Genomic DNA, 21,519 nt, shown 5'->3' with positions numbered 1-21,519 from the left:
AACGCGGAGGCTTTGAAATGCGTTTGCTTTCCGCGCGGAAGAAACCCGAGAGCTTTGCCGTTGGTTCCCGATAAAACGAGGGACAGCGCGACCAAGTGCCGTAGCAGGGATAGGGGAGACCCAGGTTCCAGTCCCTGCTCGGAATTAGGCGGAGAAGGAACTTTAATTTGGGTCTCCTACACCCCCTGGGAGAGCCCCGTTCTCCACTCCGGGCTGGACCAGAAATCCCCCCAGCCCTGAGACACCCCCCTCAGGTTCTGCAACCAATTCCGATGCTGATGCTTTGGCATTTCCTGGGGAGAAACCCCTCACAGTGAAAATCCCCGGCCGGCTGTGGGCGTGCGTGCCAGCCCCCACGGGCTGGGCTGTGGCCAAGGACCCGCGCGCTCACGCGGGAAACCGGAGCTGGCGGATGGCATGAGTTTGGGACCACGGAAACGTGCCAGGTGGGAATTACAGGGCCTCCCGTCTCAGCCGCGAAGCACCCAAAGCCGGGAAGCAGCGCTCCAGAGCGCCAAACCTGGCGACAGGCGCACGGCCACTGGTAGGCAGAATGTCCTGCCGCCAGTGGCCCCTGTAGCTAGAGGGTCCCATGCCCCACCCGAAGGGCCACCGTCTGCCACCCCTCGCATGCATGTGCATAAGGGAGGGGCGTGGCTTAGCACGAATCTGGCCCTGAGGATGGGGGACACCTGGCTAGATGTAGCAGGTGCAGCAGGGCCTGGTCACGCTGCTGGCGGGTCCTGCCAGGGCCCCAGGCCGGGAGAGACAGAAAGGGCTCCTCTCCTGGCGGGAGGGGAGGAAGGCTGGGGGGAGCCAGTCAGGCCCACCCCAGGGATTCTGGGTAAGGAAGAGGATGATGGAGCTGCCTAGCTGCTGTCGGAGCAGCCGGCAGGTGGCCCATGGGCAGCGGAGGAGCGGAGCTGTGCCCGAGGGGCGGAACAGCTGCATCGCTTTCCTGCGGGGAGTGGAGCCGGAGCTGTGTGCGGCTGGTATCCGTGTGTCCACGCCCCCTCCTATGGCTGCTTCCCCTGCTCCAGCGCCCCCCGCTGCTTGCTCCGCGCCCTGGCCCGCTGCCGGGATGGATCGGCCGGGCCATGACCGCGCTGTCCGGCTTGCCAGCCCGCAGACCTGCACCCCGTCATGGCCGCCGCCCTGATCGGGAACAAGCCGGACTTCGTGAAGCTCTTCCTGGAGCAGGGCGTGCGCCTGAAGGAGTTCGGCACCTGGGCCACCCTGCTCTACCTCTACGAGAACCTGGCGCCCGCCAGCCTCTTCCACGGCAAGCTGCAGAAGGTGCTGCTGGAGGAGAAGGAGCACGCGGCCTGCACCCAGGTGCCCCAGGTCCAGCTGCACCACGTCTCGCAGGTGCTGCGGGAGCTGCTGGGCGACGCCACACAGCCGCTGTACCCGAAGCCCAAGCACGCCGAGCGGCACCGGCTCTCCCTCGCCGTCCCGCACATCAAGCTGAACGTACGGGGCGCCCCGTGGGGCGGGGAGGGGGCAGCCGTGGGCTCGCCGGGAGAGGACGCCTGCTGGGGAGGTCGGGAGTGGGCCCGGGCAGCGTCAATGCGGACGTAGGGAGGGAGGGCAGCGTGCGGCCCCCGCACTGGCCAGCAGATGGGACATCCCACCCCACAGACGGTGCACTGGTCGAAGTGGAGCAGGGCTGAGCCCCATGCTGCACTGGCACAACCGGGCTCTCCAATCCATGACCGGACTGGCCGCTGTAACTACCCTGGGGCCAGCTGGAGCCCAGCAGCTGGCCGCATCAGTGTAGCTCCACATGCCTAAACTCCCCCCAGACAAGCCCTTGGGTTTGTTTCATCCAGCATCCTCTCCAGCTAGAGAGCACGGGGGTAAAGTCCCCGATGAGCTCAGCCCCTGCTCAGCTCAGGTGGGTGCCTCTGGGTCCCCCCGAAATCGCCTGCCAGCCGGACGGGTCAGCAGGCCGTCGTGACGCGCCCTTCTGGGGCAGTCGCGTCCCCACCCACGTGGCACTGCTCTCCCTGGGCCTTCGGGGCAGGGAGAACCTGGGCATGCCTGGCTCCAGGCACTGGGGGTGCTCTAGGGGCTCCCAGGACCAGTACACAGGCCTGGCAGCGGCAGGGGAAACATGGAGCAGCCCTGTCGCTGGTCCCCTCCTGGCGCCACGGCCTGCAGCCTTCCTGCCCCCTGCCCGGGGCTCCGGTTCGCTGCGCCAACCTCTGCCGCCCTCCCCAGGTGCAGGGGGTGAGTCTCCGCTCCTTCCACAAGCGCTCGGCCGGCCGCGTCGCCTTCACCATGGACCCAGTCAGGGACCTCCTCATCTGGGCTGTGGTGCAGAGTCGCAAGGAGCTGGCGGAAATCATCTGGGCCCAGGTACGAGGGCCCTTCCCGGGCGCTGGTAACAGCAGGGCTGGGTCCTGGCCCTTCAAGGGTGCCCCCTTCCCCCGCCCATGGACTCCCAGCTCCAGCCAGCCCACGTTCCTGGTCCAGCCCACCTTGCCTCCCCGCCCCGGAGGAGACGGGGCCGGTCTGTCCAGGAAGGCAGCAGCTGGGGCCCTGCCTCCAGCTCGGCATGGGGCCGGCCTTCCCCCCGGCTCGGAGCCCGTCCCCGGCGCCAGCTGCACCTTCGCCAGAGGCCCCCGAGTCACACTGCCTCCGGGGACCAGGCAGCTGCCGGACCCTGGTGGGACGGGGGGCCCCGAACCGTCTGGCACGGGGCGCTTACGGCTCCCCAGCCTGAGTGTGGCCAGGCCAGGCGTGCCCTGGGCCCAGCCCGATTCCAGCCCAGTCCCCGGGCCCCGCCTGCCCCGAAGGGGAGCAGAGCGCAGGCAGCAGCTGGGGCACTGGGGTCTGCAGGCTCCACGCTCGCCAGCGGGGCCAGCGTCAGTGCGGACGCAGGGAGGGAGGGCAGCGGGGCATGCGCACCGGGCCCGTATCTCCCCGTGCGGTGACCCGCTCGCATGGCTCCGCTCGCGGCCCCGCAGCAGGGAGGCCCTGAGGGGCGAGCCCTGGCTCGGAGCAGCACGAGGAGGGGACAGGGCCGCTCTCCCCGCCGGGGCAGTGCTGCTGGAGAACTGCCCACGTCCGCAGCAGCCCAGAGCCGGAGGCCTCGGCGCGACCCCTTCCCAGCAGGCCTTTGACCCCCAAACCGCCACAGCTGTGGCCCAAAGCCCCGGGCAGCGCCTGGCTCTGGCCTGGGGGACACTGCAGCCTGGCGGGGCTGGAACGGGCTGCCGCGCCTGGAGCCCCGTGGCCGTCGCCACCGGCCTCTCTCCATGGCGCTTGGTCTTCTCCCTGCTCCGGCTAACCGGCGCCCTGCCCCCCCAGAGCCAGGACTGCATCGCCGCCGCCCTGGCCTGCAGCAAGCTCCTCAAGGAGCTGTCCAAGGAGGAGGACGACACGGACAGCACGGAGGAGATGCTGAGCCTGGCAGAGGAGTACGAGCACCGAGCCATCGGTGAGCGCCCGGCAGCGTTACCGTGGGCCGGGCCCATTCCGCGCTGGGGGCTGAGCCAGCCGCAGCCGCGGCCGAGAGGGGCCCGTTAGCTCAGGCGCCCACCTCTCGTGTGTCTGGACCCATGGAGCCGAGGGTCCAGGGGTGACCTGTGAGCCCCCTCCAGTTTGGGGAGGCTAGCCCTGGCCCAGCCCTTCTCCCCAACACCCCGCCCATCCCGCCGGAGGCCAGGCCCAGTCTCCCAGCCCCAGAGCACTAGGAGGGTAGCGAGGGTGCAGCCCCCACCCTTCCAGGCCCAGAGCACTGAAGGTGAAAGGAGGCATGGCCCCCAGAGTGCCTGGTGAATGGATGGATGGTGCACCGTCCCCAGCCACGGAGCCGCCTCCCCCAGCCACGGAGCTGCCTCCCCCAGCCACGGAGCTGCCTCCCCCAGCCATAGCGCCGCCTCCCCCAGCCACGGAGCCGCCTCCCCCAGCCACGGAGCCGCCTCCCCCAGCCACAGGACCACCTCTCCCACCCACAGAGCCGCCTCCCCCAGCCACGGAGGGCAGGCCAGCCCCACTAGTCCCAAGCTCAGTCCCAGCCTGGGGCACTGGCCAGGAGAGAAGAGCCGCCCCCCAGCATAGCCCAGGAAGCAGGAAGGGCTCTGGGGTCGGGGCCACAGCCTTCCCATGCCTTGGCACTGCCGCCCATGCCAGGGCCAGTCTCTGCTCCTGCACCTCACCCGCGGCATCCGCCTGCTCGGGGGCCCCTCCTGGCTGGAGCTCTGCTCTGCATCCCGAGTCCGTCCTGGTTCCCCTCCGCCTGCTCCAGGGGCCCCTCCTGGCTGGAGCTCTGCTCTGCATCCCGAGTCCGTCCTGGTCCCCCGCCGCCTGCTCCAGGGGCCCCTCCTGGCTGGAGCTCTGCTCTGCATCCCGAGTCCGTCCTGGTTCCCCTCCGCCTGCTCCAGGGGCCCCTCCTGGCTGGAGCTCTGCTCTGCATCCCGAGTCCGTCCTGGTTCCCCTCCGCCTGCTCCAGGGGCCCCTCCTGGCTGGAGCTCTGCTCTGCATCCCGAGTCCGTCCTGGTTCCCCTCCGCCTGCTCCAGGGGCCCCTCCTGGCTGGAGCTCTGCTCTGCATCCCGAGTCCGTCCTGGTTCCCCTCTGCCTGCTCCAGGGGCCCCTCCTGGCTGGAGCTCTGCTCTGCATCCCGAGACCGTCCTGGTCCCTCTCCGCCTGCTCCAGGGGCCCCTCCTGGCTGGAGCTCTGCTCTGCATCCCGAGACTGTCCTGGTTCCCCTCCGCCTGCTCCAGGGGCCCCTCCTGGCTGGAGCTCTGCTCTGCATCCCGAGTCCGTCCTGGTTCCCCTCTGCCTGCTCCAGGGGCCCCTCCTGGCTGGAGCTCTGCTCTGCATCCCGAGTCCGTCCTGGTTCCCCTCCGCCTGCTCCAGGGGCCCCTCCTGGCTGGAGCTCTGCTCTGCATCCCGAGTCCGTCCTGGTTCCCCTCCGCCTGCTCCAGGGGCCCCTCCTGGCTGGAGCTCTGCTCTGCATCCCGAGTCCGTCCTGGTTCCCCTCCGCCTGCTCCAGGGGCCCCTCCTGGCTGGAGCTCTGCTCTGCATCCCGAGTCCGTCCTGGTTCCCCTCCGCCTGCTCCAGGGGCCCCTCCTGGCTGGAGCTCTGCTCTGCATCCCGAGTCCGTCCTGGTTCCCCTCTGCCTGCTCCAGGGGCCCCTCCTGGCTGGAGCTCTGCTCTGCATCCCGAGTCCGTCCTGGTCCCTCTCCGCCTGCTCCAGGGGCCCCTCCTGGCTGGAGCTCTGCTCTGCATCCCGAGTCCGTCCTGGTCCCTCTCCGCCTGCTCGGGGGCCCCTCCTGGCTGGAGCTCTGCTCTGCATCCCGAGTCCGTCCTGGTCCCCCTCTGCCTGCTCCAGGGGCCCCTCCTGGCTGGAGCTCTGCTCTGCATCCCGAGTCCGTCCTGGTTCCCCTCCGCCTGCTCGGGGGCCCCTCCTGGCTGGAGCTCTGCTCTGCATCCCGAGTCCGTCCTGGTCCCCCTCCGCCTGCTCCGGGTGCCATGGGCCAGGCCGGCTCCCCCAGGCCCGGCGCTTGGTTTTGGGCGGGGGCGGGCTGGCCTGGGGGCCGCGGGGCGGGGTGCTGGGCTCGCGTGTGGGGCTCAGGCCGGTTGTCTCAGCCCGGCCAGGAGCGTGTGGTGCCGGGGAGTGGAGGCCGCAGTGCGGCAGAGCGGCTGGGCCTCAGGCTTGGAGGCCGGCGGGCCAGGCACTGGCGGGCCCGGCCCCCAGAGGGCCCTGCACCCGAAGCGTGGGTCAGGGCCGAATGGCGCTGCCCCGGCCCCATCCCCCAGCGCGCCTGTGTCTCTCGGCGCCGGCTCGGCCCACGCGGGGCTCTGCTCTCCGCCCTGCCAGGCGTCTTCACGGAGTGTCACCGCAAGGACGAGGAGCGAGCCCAGAAGCTGCTGGTCCGCGTCTCCGAGGCCTGGGGCAAGAGCACCTGCTTGCAGCTGGCGCTGGAGGCCAAGAACATGCACTTTGTGTCCCACGGAGGCGTCCAGGTGCGTTTCCGGGCTGGGCGGAGGCAGGAGTGGGGCCCAGACTGCTTCGAGGAGGGGCCCGCTGCTGGGCACAGGGGGCCCGTGCGGCTGCTCAGGCTTAGCCCTGTCAGGCCGGGGGCGCCCTGTGCCCGTTCCCCACACAGCTCCGTCGGAGCCTGACTCCCTCCCTGCCTCTCCCACGCTCAGGCCTTTCTGACCAGAGTGTGGTGGGGGAAGCTGTGTGTGGACAACGGGCTCTGGAGGGTGATCCTGTGCGTGGCGTTCTTCCCCCTCGTCTGCACCGGCTTCCTCACCTTCAGGTACCGCCAGGGCTGGCGCGGGGCTGCCGGGAGCCGGCCTGCAGCACGTACCTTCTGAATCTTTGCTTCCCTCAGCCTCTGCCTCTCCCCTGTGGTGTAAATAGCTCTGCCCTGGGGGGACATGAGCTGCCCTGGCTTGCCCTCCCCCCTTCCCTCCTCTGTGCCCTGCTCTGCCGGAGCTCTGAGCCCCACTCCATGGGCTCAGCCACCCGAGCGCCCCCAACACCGGGCAGTGGCAAAGTATCTGATTAGGAGCCATGACCCCAGTCCATTCCATCTGAGGAGGGATTGACAAGCCTGGGACTGTTCAGTCTGGAAAAGAGATGATTAAGGGGGAGAGATGACAGAGGTCTATGAAGTCATGACTGGTGTGGAAAAGTTGCATGAAAGTGTTTTTTATTCCTTCCAACAACGCAAGAACCAGGAATCACTCAATGAAAGTAATAGGCAGCAAATGTGAAACGAATGAAAATATTTCCTCACAATCAACCTGTGGAACTCCTTGCCACAGGATGCGTTGAGGACCAAGACCATAACAGGATTCAATAAAGAACTTGAGACATTCACAGGGAATAGGTCCCGCACTAGCTATTATTCCCTGGGGGCAGAGATCCGATACTTTTTGAGGAAGAATGGCTCTTGCGCAAAAGGGAGCCGAGGAGGAAATGCAAATGAGAGCACGACATATGCAAATGAGCACTCCATTTGCATTTCTTCTCACAGAAGAGGCTTGTAGTGTAGACGTAGCTTCTGAGATTGCCTGTTCTGTGCATTCCCCCGGGGCACCTGGCATTGGCAGGACAGGACACTGGCTGGGCCTTTGGTCTGACCCAGTGTGGCCGTTCTGATGTTCTTACCCTGGACCCGGGTGTATCTGCCCCGCTCCCCTCCCAGAGCTGCGCTGGAGCCCGGGAGATCCGACGGGGGCTCTCTCCCCATTGAGTTAGGAACCAAGTGGACACATCCAATGGTTAGACCTCACCGGGTCCCGGAAGTGGCTTGCCACGGGATGTCAGAACGCGATCGCGTTAGAGCTGAGTTGTGTCCACGGGAAGAGATGCAGGGCTCCCGCCGGCTCACTACTCAATTACCGGCCAGAACACTAGAGCTCTCAGGTGCCGGAGGAGCCTTTGGGATCCTGGGGAAAGCTGCCCCCACCCCAATCTGAACGGCCGCGCCCCCCCCCCCGGCGGCCTGGCTGGGTTACAGCCACCCACCCTGGGAGAATTGGCCCGGGCCGCGTTGCTCTGAGCGCTGCAGCATCCCTGTCCTGCAGCCAGGGTCCTCGGACGCGGCCAGCACAGGCCTGTGGGTGCCAGCAAGCCCCAGGGCAGCTAAGACACTCACCCAGAGCCGGGCTCTGTCCTTCGCCAGCCACACGCTTCCCCGGGCAGCGCGCTGGGTGGGTAAAGGCCCCGGTCTGGTGAGAGCAGCCCCAGCCAGTCAAACCTGGGCGGGTGGCAGGGTTCCCTCGCCGTGCCGTCTGCCCAGCGTGTCGCCCGCGGGCCCTGCCCGGCTGCACCCGTCTCCCCTCAGTCGCCTGCTCCTTCCTGCTTCCTTCCCCCGCGCAGGGAGAAGAGGCTGCGGCCCATGAGCTGCCTGGCCCGCACCCGGGCCTTCTTCACGGCCCCCGTGGTCATCTTCCACCTGAACATCCTCTCCTACTTCAGCTTCCTCTGGCTCTTCGCCTACGTCCTGATGACCGACTTCCAGGCCACGCCGTCCTGGCGGGAGTACGTCATTTACTTCTGGCTCTTCTCCCTGGTGTGTGAGGAGACCCGCCAGGTACGGGGGGCTCCGCTGGGGGGGGCGGCGGTGGTGTAAGGCAGGCTCGGTGGGGTGTATCTTCCAGCCAGCGGTGGCGGCTGGCGGCACCGACAGGCCGCAGCCGTTGCGGGTTTGGCCCTGCTGCCTGTCAGCCCACACCCACGCCACTGCCTACGCCGGCGAAGCGGTGACGCCGCACTCCCCCACCCGCTCTCCTGTGCCCTGCACTTGGGCTTCACAGCCCCAGGGCCTGTCTCGGCCTGGCCATCACGCACCAGGGAATCCCCCCCAGCCAGCAGGGTTGCCCCTGTCCGGTAAAAAAATAGCTCTCCCTCTGCCCCAGAGAGTATCTGGCAACCCTACCTGCCACGCCTGGATGGAGCCACCCACCTTCATGTTTGGTGGACTGGCCTAAACCGCCGTTTATTGGCATAACCCCGAGCCCCTCTTTTCCCTGCAGCTGTTCTATGACCCCGATGGCCTCGGGCTGCTGAAAATGGCTTCCTTGTACTTCAGTGATTTCTGGAACAAGCTGGACGTGTGCGCCATCTTGATCTTTATAGCCGGGCTGGTCTGCCGGTGAGTCCGAGGGATGCGGAGGGACGGGCTCAAACGGCTCTTAGAACGTAAGAACGGCCCAGTATCCTGTCTGCTCACAGTGGCCAACGCCAGGTGCCCCAGCGGGAGGGGACACAACAGGGAGTCCTCACGTGATACCTCCCCTGTCACGCACCTCCAGACAAACAGAGGCTGGGGACACCATTCCTACCCATCCTGGCCAATAGCCATTGATGGATCCAACCTCCATGAATATATCTAGCTCTTTTTTTGAACCCTGTTTAAAGTCCTAGTCTTCACCACATCCTGTGGCAAGGAGTTCCACAGGTTGACTGTGCGCTGAGTGAAGAAAAACTTCCTTTTGTTTGTTTGAAATCTGCTGCCTATTAATTTCATTGGGTCACCCCTCATTCTTATATTGTGGGAATAAGTCCATAACTTTTCCTTATTCACTATCTCCACACCAGTTATGATTTTATAGACCTCTGTCCTCTCTCCCCGTAGTCTCCTCTTTGCTGGAAAACCAGAGAGGAATTTGCCAAAAAAAAAATGGTGTTTGGATTTTTTTGCGTGTAATCTCTACATTCCAAATGTGGATGAAACTTTCCATCGAAACATGGACTGTCGTGAGCAGTTCTGTTCTTTGTCATTCCGTGGGTCGGGTTTTGTGCGGCCTCCCTCGCTCAGGCAGGCCTCGAGGGGTAGATTCATTTGTTCCCCAGGAAAGCAGGTTGTGAATGTTTCTATGTTTAAAAAGAGCAGTAAGATGGGCTAAGATACCTGGGTGTGTCTGCTTTCCCCTGTCTGCGTCAGATGGATCCCATCCACTTTGTATCCAGGGCGGATCGTACTGTCGCTGGCGTTCATTATTTTCTGCTTGCGGCTGATGCACATTTTCACAGTCAGTAAAACGCTGGGGCCCAAGATCATCATAGTGAAGAGAATGGTAAGAGCGACGGGCTCCCCCAGCAGTCGGCGTGTCCCCCGTGGGGCCGGCGTACAGATCCAGGAACAGGATCCGTGCGTGTGTGCCTTCTGGGAGAGGCAATAACCGAGGAGGAGTGGAACCTTTTCACTGCTCCTCTGTCCCGGGGCTTTGCAGATGAAGGACGTCTTCTTCTTCCTCTTCCTCTTGGCCGTCTGGGTTGTGTCCTTCGGCGTAGCCAAGCAAGCCATCCTGATCCATAACGAGGAGCGGGTGGACTGGCTCTTCCGGGGCGTCGTCTACCACTCCTACCTGACCATTTTTGGGCAGATCCCTACCTACATTGACGGTACGGCGTCCAGCGTTTCTCGCGGGTGTGAGGTTGCGGGTTACGGCACGGACACAGCCCCGCGCTGGGCTCACGCTGCTGGCTGGTCTGGCGCCGCCACACAGCTCAGCTCCCGGGGTGAAAGGATGCAACCGAAACGCCACATGAGAGGCAGAGCGAGCAAGGACGGAGCAGAGACTCGGGAGGGGTGCAAGGCCTGGTTTGCCACTCGCCTTCCTGCTTTACCGCACGCGCCCTGGCTCAGACCAGGGCCACTGAAGGCCGGGGCCCCTTCCTGGATCTCTCGCCGTGTGGAGGATGGTGCAGACGTGAAGCACAGCGGGCCAGGCATCCTCTCCTGGACGCCTGCCCGATGCAAGGCAACCCCAGCCGCGTCCGCAGGCCAGGCCCCCGTGGGTGTCAGTGGGGCTAGGCTCACTGGCGCCGGTGGAGCATCACACCCATAACCCCGGTACCCTGCGGTCCTGCTCGGCGCGAGGAGGGGGGGCGCCATTCAGTAATCCCCGGTCACATGAGCATCTCTGGTTTCCGTGGCAATACTCCTGCCCGCGAGGCGCTCTGAGGGATTAACCCTCGCCCAGCCAGATGGCAGAACCAACGCGGGGACGCGGGTTAAACGAGGGCGAGCCTGACGCGGGGGGGGGTGCCGTTCGGAGGCTGGGGGCCGGGGCTCCCCACATAGAGGCGAACGTAGCGCAGGATCGGGGGTCCCGGGGGAAGGCCTCCGGCCTGCAGGCAGAGGGGCTGAGCGGCTGCGTCCACGCGGAGCCGGCCGACAGCGGCACGTAACGGCGCCGCAGCAGCGCTCGGCTCTCTCCTCTCGCAGGGGTGAACTTCAACCTGGAGCAGTGCAGCCCCAACGGCAGCGACCCCTACAAGCCCAAGTGCCCGGAGAGCAGCCAGGACAAGCAGCCCGCCTTCCCCGAGTGGCTGACAGTCATCATGCTCTGCCTCTACCTGCTCTTCACCAACATCCTGCTCCTCAACCTCCTCATCGCCATGTTCAAGTGAGGCGGGCCCTGCCCCGCCCGCACCGGGGGAGGGGACCGGGCTGGGGGGGCAGGATGCTGGTGTAACTGGGGGCTGCCCGGTGCTGGAGCTGTGGGGCAGGGGACCGGGCTGGGGGGGCAGGATGCTGGTGTAACTGGGGGCTGGCTGCCCGGTGCTGGAGCTGTGGGGCAGGGGGACCGGGCTGGGGGGCAGGATGCTAGTGTAACTGGGGGCTGGCTGCCCGGTGCTGGAGCTGTGGGCAGGGGGACCGGGCTGGGGGGGCAGGATGCTGGTGTAACCAGGGGCTGCCTGGTGCTGGAGCTGGGGGGTTCCCAGCTGCTCTGACGTGCCCGGGATGGACTGGGGGTATGTCTACACTACAAAGTTGTTCGAACTAACGGACGTTAGTTCGAACTAACTTTAATAGGTGCTACACTAGCGCTCCGCTGTTCGAATTTGAATCGAACTAGCGGAGCGCTTAGTTCGAACTAGGTAAACCTCATTTTACGAGGACTAACGGCTAGTTCGAACTAGCTAGTTCGAATTAAGGGGTGTGGCCCCTTAATTCGAACTAGTGGGAGGCTAGCCCTCCCCAGCTTTCCCTGGTGGCTCTGGCCAACACCAGGGAAACTCTATGCCCCCCTCCCGGCCCCGGACCCCTAAAGGGGCACGGGCTGGCTACGGTGCCCGTGCCAGGTGCAAGCCTGCCAGCACCCAGCTAGCAGACCCTGCACCTGGCACGGCACAGAGCCACCCACCCGATGCCCCCCAGCCCACCCCCTCTTGCCGGGACCAGGCTGGCGGCTCCCGGGAGCTTGCCCTGGACCGCAAGAGGCGGGCACCTTCCTGGGCTAGTGCGGACATCGTGGACCTCGTCCACGATCTCCGCACTAGGCACAGGAAAGTGGCCGTCTAGGGCAGGAGAGCTGCCAGCCTGGCCACCCAGGACCAGGTGTGCATGAAAATCAAGGGGGTCCACTGAGACCCCCGACACTGAGCCCTGAGCTTACAATGGCCGTCCTGGGTCAGACCAAAGGTCCATCTAGCCCAGTAGCCTGTCTGCCAACAGCGGCCAACCCTAGGGACCCTGGAGGGGATGGACCGAAGACAATGACCAAGCCATTTGTCTCGTGCCATCCCTCTCCAGCCTTCCACAAACTTTGGGCAGGGACACCACTCCTACCCCCTGGCTAATAGGACTCCATGGACCCAACCTCCATCACTTTATCTCACTTCCCTTTAAACTCTGTTCTAGTTCTAGCCTTCACAGCCTCCTGCAGCAAGGAGTTCCACAGGTTAACTATTTGCTTTCTGAAGAAGAACAACTTTCTCTTACTAGTTTCAAGCCTGCTACCCATTCCTTTCCTTTGGTGTCCTCTAGTCCTTCTTTATGGGAACTCAGGAAGAACTTTTCTGAATGCACCCTCTCCACCCAACCCCTGCTTTTAGAGACCTCTATCCTGTCCCCCCTCCGTCTCCTCTTTTCTAAGCTGAACAGTCCCAGTCTCTGTAGCCTTTCTTCATCTGGGACCTGTTCCCAACCCCTGATCATGTTAGTTGCCCTCCCCTCTCCCAGCCTTTCTCTTCCCCTCTCCCACCTCCTTTTCCCAGTCTCCCCCAGTTTTTTTCAATAAAGACAGAGTCAATGTTGGAAGAAACGTTATCTTTATTTTGTACATCAATAAGAAGGGGGGCTAGGGAAGGGTAAGTGGAAGGAGGTGAGGGAGGAATGGGGTACGAGCCCCCGATGGGGAGGACTGGGCTGGCTCTGTGGGCTTCTGGGGGTGGAAGCTCTCCTGCAGCCCCCAATTACTCCCTCTCCCCAGATGGCAGCCTGCGGCAAGTGCAGCCGGGCTGATGGCCGAGTGGTGTGATGTGCCCAGTGTGGGCACTCAGGGCACTCCAAGCCAGAACTTCTTTGCAAGCGGGGCACCCCTTAGAACTGTGTGTCCGGGGTGGGGGTCGGGACCCTTTAAGCGCAGCCCTCGGCTAGCCTGAGACAGCATCTCCATGCTCTAAGTCCTCCTTTTATGCCCTGCCGGCACTGCTTCCGGCCATCCTTAAGCCCTGTTCAGAGTCCACTCAATGTGGACTTACTAGTTCGAACTAGCAAAACGCTAGTTCGAACTAGTTTTTAGTTCTAGATGCGTTAGTTCGAACTAGCGCTGTAGTGTAGACGTACCCAGGGGGGCTCTGGGTGCCCCCACCTGCCGGGGCTGTGGTTTGGGGGGTCCCAGGGAGCTGGTCTGGGGGGCCCTGCTGCTCAGCTGGCAGGCAGGCTAGCTCCCGGGCAGCTGGCTCAGACACCGGTGCGCTGCCCTAGCCGGGGCCTGGCGAGCCGGCTGGCTGCTGCGGGGATGTCTCGCCCGGGGCTGTGCCTGCTGGCGCCCTCGCTCAGCCCTCGCCCCCTGCCCTCCCCAGCTACACCTTCCAGCAGGTGCAGGAGCACACCGACCAGATCTGGAAGTTCCAGCGGCACCACCTGATTGAGGAGTACCACGGCCGGCCCGCCGCCCCCCCGCCCTTCATCCTCCTCAGCCACCTGCAGCTCGTGGTCAGGCGGGTCCTGCTCCGGCGCCCGGCCACGCGGCACCAGCAGCTCAGTAAGCGCCTCCCGGCATCTGCGGGGGGCAGTGACGCTCCCCAGGCCGGCCTGGGGGAGCCGCAGGGCCTCGGCCCCCGGGCGGGAGGGGCAGGGCCGGGCCCCAGAGACGGGGGGTCTCTCCGCCCATGCCCGGCGCGTCCCTCTCCCGGCAGAGGAGAAGCTGGAGAAGAACGAGGAGGCGGCCCTGCTGTCCTGGGAGCTGTGCATGAAGGAGGGCTACCTGCAGCACCGGCAGCGCCAGGAGAAGCACAGCCTGGAGCAGAAGGTCCGAGACGTTGCTCACAGGTACTGGCCTCTGGCCCCGGTTCCTCTGGTAAGGACCAGGGGGGGGGCAGTGCCAGGGGTCCCGCCCTGCAGGCCAGGGCTAGTAATAAACACAGCAAAGGTTGGTCCCTCAGGACCTCCCCGAGCCAGACCGGCCCCTTGCAGTGGGAGCCCCGGCCTGGCTCGCCTGCCGGTTCCCCATCTTCTCCCAAGCCCCCCCGGGATCTGGATCAGCCGCATCCCACCAGGCGGCTCGGTTGGAGCAGCAGCTCACCCGGACCCAGCACGTCCCCCCGTCGTCCCAGAGAGCCCGTGGGGCCGGCCGGCCGGGCCGTTTGCCCAGCCAGGCACTGCGGGGTGCCCAAGCCCTGGCCCTGTCCGAACACGCGCCACAACGGGCACGCGCCTGGGGGCAGAGCCTGCCTCGCTTCGGGGCCCCTTCCGGGAAAGCCGGGGGCTCAGCCCGGCGGGGGAGCTGGCAGGCAGGGCGAGGCGCGGGCCGTCGGTGGGCAGCGCTGGGGCTAGCCAGGCCGGCTCCGTGCCTCGCTCCCCACGGGCCCTCTCCCCTCTGGCCGCTCGCAGGGTGGAGGCGGTGGCGGAGCTGCTGGATTTGGACCGGGGGGAGCGGACGGGGCTGGTGGAGCAGCGGTTGGCTGGCCTGGAGGAGCAGGTGAAGCGGAGGGCGCGCCCGGGGGGCTCCTGCGGCGTGTGGGGGAGCCTGGGGGCTGCGTCGGGTGCTGTGGCTTGGGAGGGGGGACTGGCTGGGGCCCGGGCAGCGGCTCAGTCAGGATCTGGGGAGGGGAGCAGGGTGGAGTGGGCCAGAGGCCGGGGAGCCAAAACCTCTCGTCCGAGCTCCTGTGGGGACAGCCAGCCCCTCCCACCCCGCGCCCCGGCTCCGCCACCCCTTCGCCCGGGAAGGTGGGGGGGGCCCCTGCTGGCGCCGGGCTCCCCTTCCCCGCCCCCCGCGCCCGAGCCGGGCTGCTCCCTGAGGGTCTGTGCTGCTCTGCACAGCTGTCCCAGGCCACCCGGACGCTGGCCTGGATCGTGCGCGCCCTGCGGGGGAGCGGGCTCGGCTCCGAGGAGGATGCGCCCACCGTGGGTAAGAGCGGTGCCGGCGGCTGGGGCCCCATTCTCCCCTCGCTGCGCCGGGTTCCCGCCAGCCGAGGGCCGGACGGGGCCCGGGGCCCGCTGGAGGCAGGCGCACAGGCCTCTGGGTGTCCCTGGCTGGGGAGGAAGGGTTGTTCCCAGTGGACCGGCGGGGGCGCGGTGCCTGGGCCGGGACGCTGCCTCCAGCTTCCCCGGACCCAGCGCGGGCTGAGCGTGCACCAGGCCGCTGTGCCGCACGGGCGGCTCCTCTGCCCCATCCCCCTGGCACCATATTGGCCATGGTCCCTCCCCCACCTGCCCCATAGGTCCCTCCCGGGCTGGGGCCCCTCTCCAGGCCTGCGGGCCCCAGCAGTGACCCCCAAGCAGGAACCCTGCTGCTGTCAGCCCAGCTCCTCTGTGTGCTCGGGGGGCCTGGCTCCTCGTGTTTGTCTCCTAGTCCCCAGCCCAGCCCGGGAGCCGAAGGAGCTGGGCTCGCAGGAGAAGCCCGAGGGGAAGCCGGCCCGGTACCACGTGAGCGCCCGCAACCTCCTCTATCCCAGCTCCTCCGCCCGCCGCTTCCCGGTGCCGGACGAGAAGGTGCCCTGGGAGGTAGGAGGAGAGGGCCGGTGCCTGGGGGCAGGCAGGCCTAGTGGGTAGAGCTCACTCGGTGCGCCTAGGCCAGGATGTCAGCGGCAGGTTTAGCCTGGAGGGTTTCCGAGCCGGGGCTCAGGGACCCCCAAGCAGGAACCCTGCTGCTGTCACCCCAGCTCCTCTGTGTGCTCGGAGGGGGCTTCCAGCTGGAACAGGGGAGGGTCCCTCCAGCAGGGAGTCGGACGCGCCCCCCTTGTGGAGAAAGGGCGGCTTTGGGGCCATTCCCCGGAGGGCGGTGGGCTGGCAGGGCCTTAGCGCTGCTGCGCCAGGGCTGCCCCGGGGAGGCTGACTCTCGGGGCTCTGGCGCGGGTGGGAGGGGCAGGGGGGCGGGTGGCAGCGATCCCGCGGTTCCGGCGCCGGGAGCCGGCCCTCGCTGAAACCTCTCCCCCGAGGGCCCAGCCTCGCGTCGGTCCCCTGCGCCTGCTCCCCCGGGGCTGGGCCCTGCAGGCGGCCGGTCTGTGCACCCCGCCGGGGCTCGCTCCGGGCTGCCGGGGGCGGGGGGCGGGGGGCGGAGGCCGTGCCCGGCGGCGGGTGGGGAGTGAGGCCGTGCGTGTGCCCTGCAGGTGGAGTTCCAGATCTACGACCCCCCCTTCTACACGGCCCACGGGACGGAGGCAGCAGCGTGCGACCCCCTCGGAGAGTGAGTGGGGCCTGGGCCCCTCCCCGTTGCCTCAGCCCTTGGCTCCCCCCCAGCCCCGTGCTCCCCTCCCCGCGGTCCCTGCCTGTGCCCGGCGCCCTGCGTGCTCAGGGGGGTCTGCTCTCTCTCCCAGCTCCCTGGAGGCGCTTTCCAACATCGACTACAATGCCGTGGACGGGCTGATCGACCGGCAGAGCTTCCACGGCCCCTACGCCGTCCAGAACCAGCTGCCGCTGTGAGTGCGCCGGGCGGGGCCCCTCACACCGGCTGGCTCGGCTGCCCGGGCACTGGCTGCGTTACCCAGGCCTGGCCCTGCCCCGAGATCCCGGTTGTGCTGTGGTCCTAGTCTCCATCCGGCCTGAGCAGGGCTGAGCAAGCGCAAGAGAGATCGGGGGATCCCCACCCCGCCGCCCCCCGGGCTTGGGGCTCCTGACACAGCCGGAGACGCAGCAGCAGCCCTGCCTGACCCCCCCCCCCACACGCACACTTTTCCACCCACCCAGCGGTGTGAGGGCAGAGGGGGGTTCAGAGCTCCTCCCCGGGACGGTGTGTCTGCGGGAAACGGCCCCCCCTTTCCTGGGGTGCGTGGTGCCCCGTGCACCCTCCTTGGCCAGCCGGGCTCTGGGCGCCCCGGGTTGGCGTTGGCAGGTACCCACCAGAGCTCGGTGAGGGGGCGGGTCTGAGAGCCCCGGGCACAGCGCGAGACGGGGATGCGGCAGGCGCTGGCTCCCTCGGACCCTCCACGCTCTGCCCAGCTGGCCTGGCGCTGTCGATGCAGGCGAGGCTGGCTGGGGCTCCGCCACGGGCTCTCCCTCCGGTGGGTGGCTCGCCAGCCGCCTGGGGACGTTGCTGCATTGGGGGAGCGGCAGGGCCGTGCCGTGTTTGGGGGCCCACGTTCGGGGAGCGGGCTCAGCAGGCCCCTGCCCCTCGCTGGCAAGGGGGAAGGGCAGGGTCCGGAACGTGTCAGAGCGGGTCCCACGGTGGCCCTGCCAACGTCTCTCCGGGGCCGGGCCATGTGCACGAGGATGGCCGGTCCCACGGACCATAGCGCCGCTCGCCCCAAACCCACCCAACGCCAGGCACTTGGCCCCCCGGAGTGGCTGCCGGTGGCTCCTGGGAACCAGATGAGGGTGACCAGGAAGCAAGAGGCCTGGCCCGTTCTCTGGTGGCCACATTCCCCCCAATCCCTCCTGGGCTTGGACCTTTGCCGGCCTGGCGCTGCCGTTCCTGCTGCAATTACCCCGCCTCGGCTCTGGGAGCCCCCAGAGCTCCCAAAAGCGCCAGCGGGCCGGGACTGTGGCCAGCCTGCAGCTTCCAGTGGGTGCGGCAGCCCCCAGCCCTGCATGAGGCTGGCCGTTGAGTTCCCCACGCTGGTAACCACTGGCGCTCTGTGCTAGGAACCCCATGGGCCGGACGGGCTTACGAGGCCGAGGGCACCTGCGCTGCTTTGGGCCGAACCACGCGCTGCACCCTGTCGTCACCCGGTGAGTGCAGCCAGGCGGGGCACGGCTCTACCAGCAGGGGGCAGCTGCTGGACGACAGCCACGCCCCCTACTGGGGGAGCCAGGGACGCTACTTCCTGTCTGCTGAACCGATTCCCGGTCTTCAGTCCCCCTCCAGTAGCCCAAGGCCGTGTGGGGCAGAGCAAGGGGGAGCCGCGTCCGTGGGGCCCGTGGTCAGACACAGGGGCCGCCCTTTCCTCTGTGACCCTGCAAACGGTGGGGACAGCCTGGGAAGGCTGGGAGCATGTGATCTCCTGTGGGAAAGCCCGGGGCCTTAAGCAAAGTCCATCTTTTGCGCCGAGGGCAGCGTGACGCCTTTCTCTTTTGTAGCTGGAGAAGGAATATGGATGGCTCCATTTATAGGAAAAGCCTAAAGAAAACGCTGGAAGTCTTGGTGGTCAAGTTTCCCTCGTCGGATCTCTGGGCTCTGCCAGGGGTGAGTGGTCAGAGGCCGGGGGACGGGCTCAGGGAGCGTCGGCAGCTCGTTCAAGGCAGAGAGGTGTTACCGGCAACATGCTGCCGAAACGTGAAACAGACGGGCCCATGGGACCCTGCAGGAGGGAGTTCGAATCTGCCCCCAGCCAGGAGTCAGTGCCTCTTACGCCCCAGGCCTGGGGGCCGCATAATCCTGCCAGAACAGCCCCCGTTCTCCATTGGGCCATGGCACCTTGTGGAGCTATGTGATACTCCGAGTGGCATTGCCTCGGCCCAGCGGGCGATCAATAGGCCTCACCACTGGCCTCCTTGCTCGGGTCACAGCCAGTTCTTAGGAGAGTCCAACCCTAGTTGAACCCTTGCCTTGGAATCTCCTGTGGCAGTGAGTTCCAGAGGTGAATTGAGCTCTGTGCAACACCCTGTCTCCATGTACCCGACATTTCTGTGTCCCCTCACGCAGTGCCCAGGCTTCCCTGAATATCCCTCAGTCTGGGCCACGGCATAGTAGGGGACTCCTGCTTGCGGAGGGGCGACGTGCAGTGCGGACATGAGTGGGCACATCCCCCCTAAACGCTGTGAGCAGGAGGGGTGAGGGACCAGCCAGCAGCCAAGCCCCTGGGTGGCCCGGGGAAATAGCGGGGGGCTGGCGCCTGCAGCAGGGTCCGGTTCCCTACACTCACAGGCAGCGGCGGGGGAAGCGAAGTGATGTCGACCCAGCTCGCCCAGCGCGTTAGGTCAGGGAGAGGCTGGGGCAGGGTGGGGGGGTCGAGCCCTTTCCAGGGCTGGGGGCCCTCCCTGGGCGCGGTGGCCAGGCTGCTGTGGGTGACGCCAGGCTCTGTGCAGGGGTGCCTGGAGCCAGGCGAGTCGCTGCCGGGGAAGCTGAGGCGGGTGCTGAGGAGGGAGCTGTGGCCGCAGTTCCAGACCCTGCTGGCCCACGGCACTGAGGTAAGACGGGTGGCCACCGGGCCCGGGGAGCGGGACATGTCGCACATGCCCCCCTCCCCCAGCGGCATGGAGCGGGGAAGTGAGGATGGAGGGAAGGACCAGGCCCTGCACCCGCCAGGCACAGCCAGGGCATGGACCTTGCTGGGGCTAAGCAGAGCTCCCTTGGGGCAGCCCAGGGCTGGGATGTTGTATGTGGCTGAGGGACATTCCCACAGCCCCCACCGTGTCACTCGGATGTAGGGAATAATCCCGGACACGGGGGCTGTGTCTAGACTGGCAAGTTTTTCCGCAAAATCATCTGATTTTGCGGAAAAACTTGCCAGCTGTCTACACTGGCCGCTTGAATTTCTGGAAAAGCACTGACGATCTCATGTAAGATTGTCAGTGCTTTTCCGGAAATACTATGCTGCTCCTGTTTGGGCAAAAGTCTTTTTCCGAAAGACTTTTGCGCAAAAGGGCCAGTGTAGACAGCACAGGAGTGTTTTCCACAAAAAAGCCCCGATGGCGAAAATGGCGATCGGGGCTTTTTTGCGGAAAACCGTGTCTATATTGGCCACGGACGCTTTTCCACAAAAAGTGCTTTTGTGGAAAAGCATCCTGCCAATCTAGACGTGCTTTTCCAAAAATGCTTTTAACAGAAAACTTTTCAGTTAAAAGCATTTTCGTAAAATCATGCCAGTGTAGACGTAGCCACTGGGTGCAGGTGAAAACAAGCAGAGGATTTACTGGTTCACACAGCTGGTGGAGTACCCATCGGGGGTTAGCCTGGTGAGCATAGGTCATATTGGAGGTATAACGTCTGTGCCAAATTGGGTAAAGAATGTGAATGAGGCCAAACAGCAAAAATGAAGATGTTTGTACACCAATGCGAGGAGCCTAGGTAACAAAAAGGAGGAACTAGAGCTATTGGTCCAGGAAGTGAAACCAGATATTATAGGAGTAACAGAAACATGGTGGAATACTAGGCATGACTGGAGTACAGGTATTGAAGGGTATGTGCTGTTTAGGAAAGACAGAAATAAGGGTAAAGCTGGTGGAGTCGCATTGTATATCAAAGATGAGGTAGATTGTAAAGAAATAAAAAGTGATGGAATGGAGAAGACAGAGTCCGTTTGGGCAAAAATCACATTGGGGAAGAAAACTATCAGATCCTCCCCTGGGATAGTGCTTGGGGTGTGTTATAGACCAGCAGGATCCAATTTGGCTATGGATAGAGACCTCTTTAATGTTTTTAATTAAGTAAATACTCATGGAAACTGTGTAATCATGGGAGATTTCAACTTTCCAGATATAGACTGGAGAACAAGTGCTAGTAATAATAATAGGGCTCAGATTTTCCTAGATGTGATAGCTGATGAATTCCTTCATCAAGTGTTGCTGAACCAACAAGGGGGGATGCTATTTTAGATTTGGTTTTGGTGAGTAGCGAGGACCTCATAGATGAAATGGTTGTAGGAGACAACCTTGGCTCGAGTGATCATGAGCTAATTCAGTTTAAATTAAATGGAAGGATAAACAAAAATAAATCTGAGACTAGGGTTTTTGATTTCAAAAGGGCTAACTTTAGTAAATTAAGGAAATTAGTTAGGGAAGTTGATTGGGACTAGAGAAATTATGGATCTTAAAGTGGAGGAGGCCTGGAATTATTTTAAGTTAAAGTTGCAGAAGCTGTCAGAAGCCTGTATCCCTAGAAAAGGGGAAAAAATTATAGGCAGGTGTGTTAGACCAAGCTGGATGAGCAAGCTTCTCAGAGAGGTGATTAAGAAAATGCAGAAAGCATATAAGGAGTGGAAGATGGGAGGGATCAGTAAAGAAAGCTACCTTATTGAGGTTAGAGCATGTAGGGATAAAGTGAGAGAGGCTAAAAGTCAGGTAGAGTTGGACCTTGCAAAGGGAATTAAAACCAATAGTAAAAGGTTTTATAGCCATATAAACTTTGAAGTAGGAATAAGATCCTCCAGAAAAGGGCGCTTTTTCCGGAGGACCGGGGCCAGTGTAGACGCTCTTTTCCGGCTTTTCTAAAAGCCGGAAAAAAGCGGCGGACATTTTTATTTAAATGCCGCGGGGGATATTTAAATCCCCCGCGGATTTCCCTATTACGATAGCTGAAATTAACATGCCCCTTCCGGAAAAGGGGCCAGTGTAGACGTAGCCGATGGGTTTATGAAGGGGATGGTTTGATGAGATAACAGGATCTTGGTAACTAATTGACCATTCATTATTAGTGGGAAATAGGTCAATGGAGGGATGATAGGAGTTACTATAGAGAACTTTCTGGGTGTCTGGCTGATGAGTCTTGCCCATGTGCTCAGGGTTCAGCTGATGGCCATATTTGGGGTCGGGAAGGAATTTTCCTCCAGGGTAGATTGGCAGAGGCCCTGGAGGTTTTTCGCCTTCCTCTGTAGCATGGGGCACAGATCACAGCTGGAGGATTCTCTGCATCTTGGGGTCTTCAAAGTATTTGAAGGCTTCAATATCTGAGACATAGATGAGAGGATTATTCTAGGAGGGGTGGGTGAGATTCTGTGG

The 21,519-nt window shown here is 64.1% G+C and overlaps 1 protein-coding gene across 3 annotated transcripts in view; it reads left to right on the top strand.

The window, feature by feature from the left end:
- Positions 1 to 21,519, top strand: part of TRPM2 (transient receptor potential cation channel subfamily M member 2) — a 41,835-nt gene that overhangs the window by 17,283 nt on the left and 3,033 nt on the right. Inside the window, exons 11-30 of one of the 3 annotated variants that reach the window (XM_089780908.1) lie at positions 1,123 to 1,473; positions 2,224 to 2,361; positions 3,316 to 3,445; positions 5,832 to 5,977; positions 6,164 to 6,276; positions 7,848 to 8,061; positions 8,504 to 8,622; positions 9,415 to 9,547; positions 9,704 to 9,875; positions 10,702 to 10,882; positions 13,287 to 13,468; positions 13,623 to 13,755; positions 14,317 to 14,404; positions 14,746 to 14,833; positions 15,278 to 15,429; positions 16,035 to 16,111; positions 16,242 to 16,343; positions 17,506 to 17,592; positions 17,941 to 18,046; positions 18,889 to 18,990. In XM_089780908.1, the coding sequence (XP_089637034.1) occupies positions 1,123 to 1,473; positions 2,224 to 2,361; positions 3,316 to 3,445; positions 5,832 to 5,977; positions 6,164 to 6,276; positions 7,848 to 8,061; positions 8,504 to 8,622; positions 9,415 to 9,547; positions 9,704 to 9,875; positions 10,702 to 10,882; positions 13,287 to 13,468; positions 13,623 to 13,755; positions 14,317 to 14,404; positions 14,746 to 14,833; positions 15,278 to 15,429; positions 16,035 to 16,111; positions 16,242 to 16,343; positions 17,506 to 17,592; positions 17,941 to 18,046; positions 18,889 to 18,990 (2,814 nt within the window). Of the gene's footprint in view, positions 1 to 1,122; positions 1,474 to 2,223; positions 2,362 to 3,315; positions 3,446 to 5,831; positions 5,978 to 6,163; positions 6,277 to 7,847; positions 8,062 to 8,503; positions 8,623 to 9,414; positions 9,548 to 9,703; positions 9,876 to 10,701; positions 10,883 to 13,286; positions 13,469 to 13,622; positions 13,756 to 14,316; positions 14,405 to 14,745; positions 14,834 to 15,277; positions 15,430 to 16,034; positions 16,112 to 16,241; positions 16,344 to 17,505; positions 17,593 to 17,940; positions 18,047 to 18,888; positions 18,991 to 21,519 lie in introns of those variants that run through there. The other 2 variants (XR_016350381.1, XR_016350382.1) reach the window with 2 other exon arrangements.

This window comes from Pelodiscus sinensis, chromosome 10, assembly GCF_052426305.1.
Source record: "Pelodiscus sinensis isolate ZL-2025 chromosome 10, ASM5242630v1, whole genome shotgun sequence".
Lineage (NCBI taxonomy): Eukaryota > Metazoa > Chordata > Testudines > Trionychidae > Pelodiscus > Pelodiscus sinensis.
Note: the sequence above shows the minus strand (reverse complement) of the source record. Positions and strands in the feature narration are given on the sequence as shown.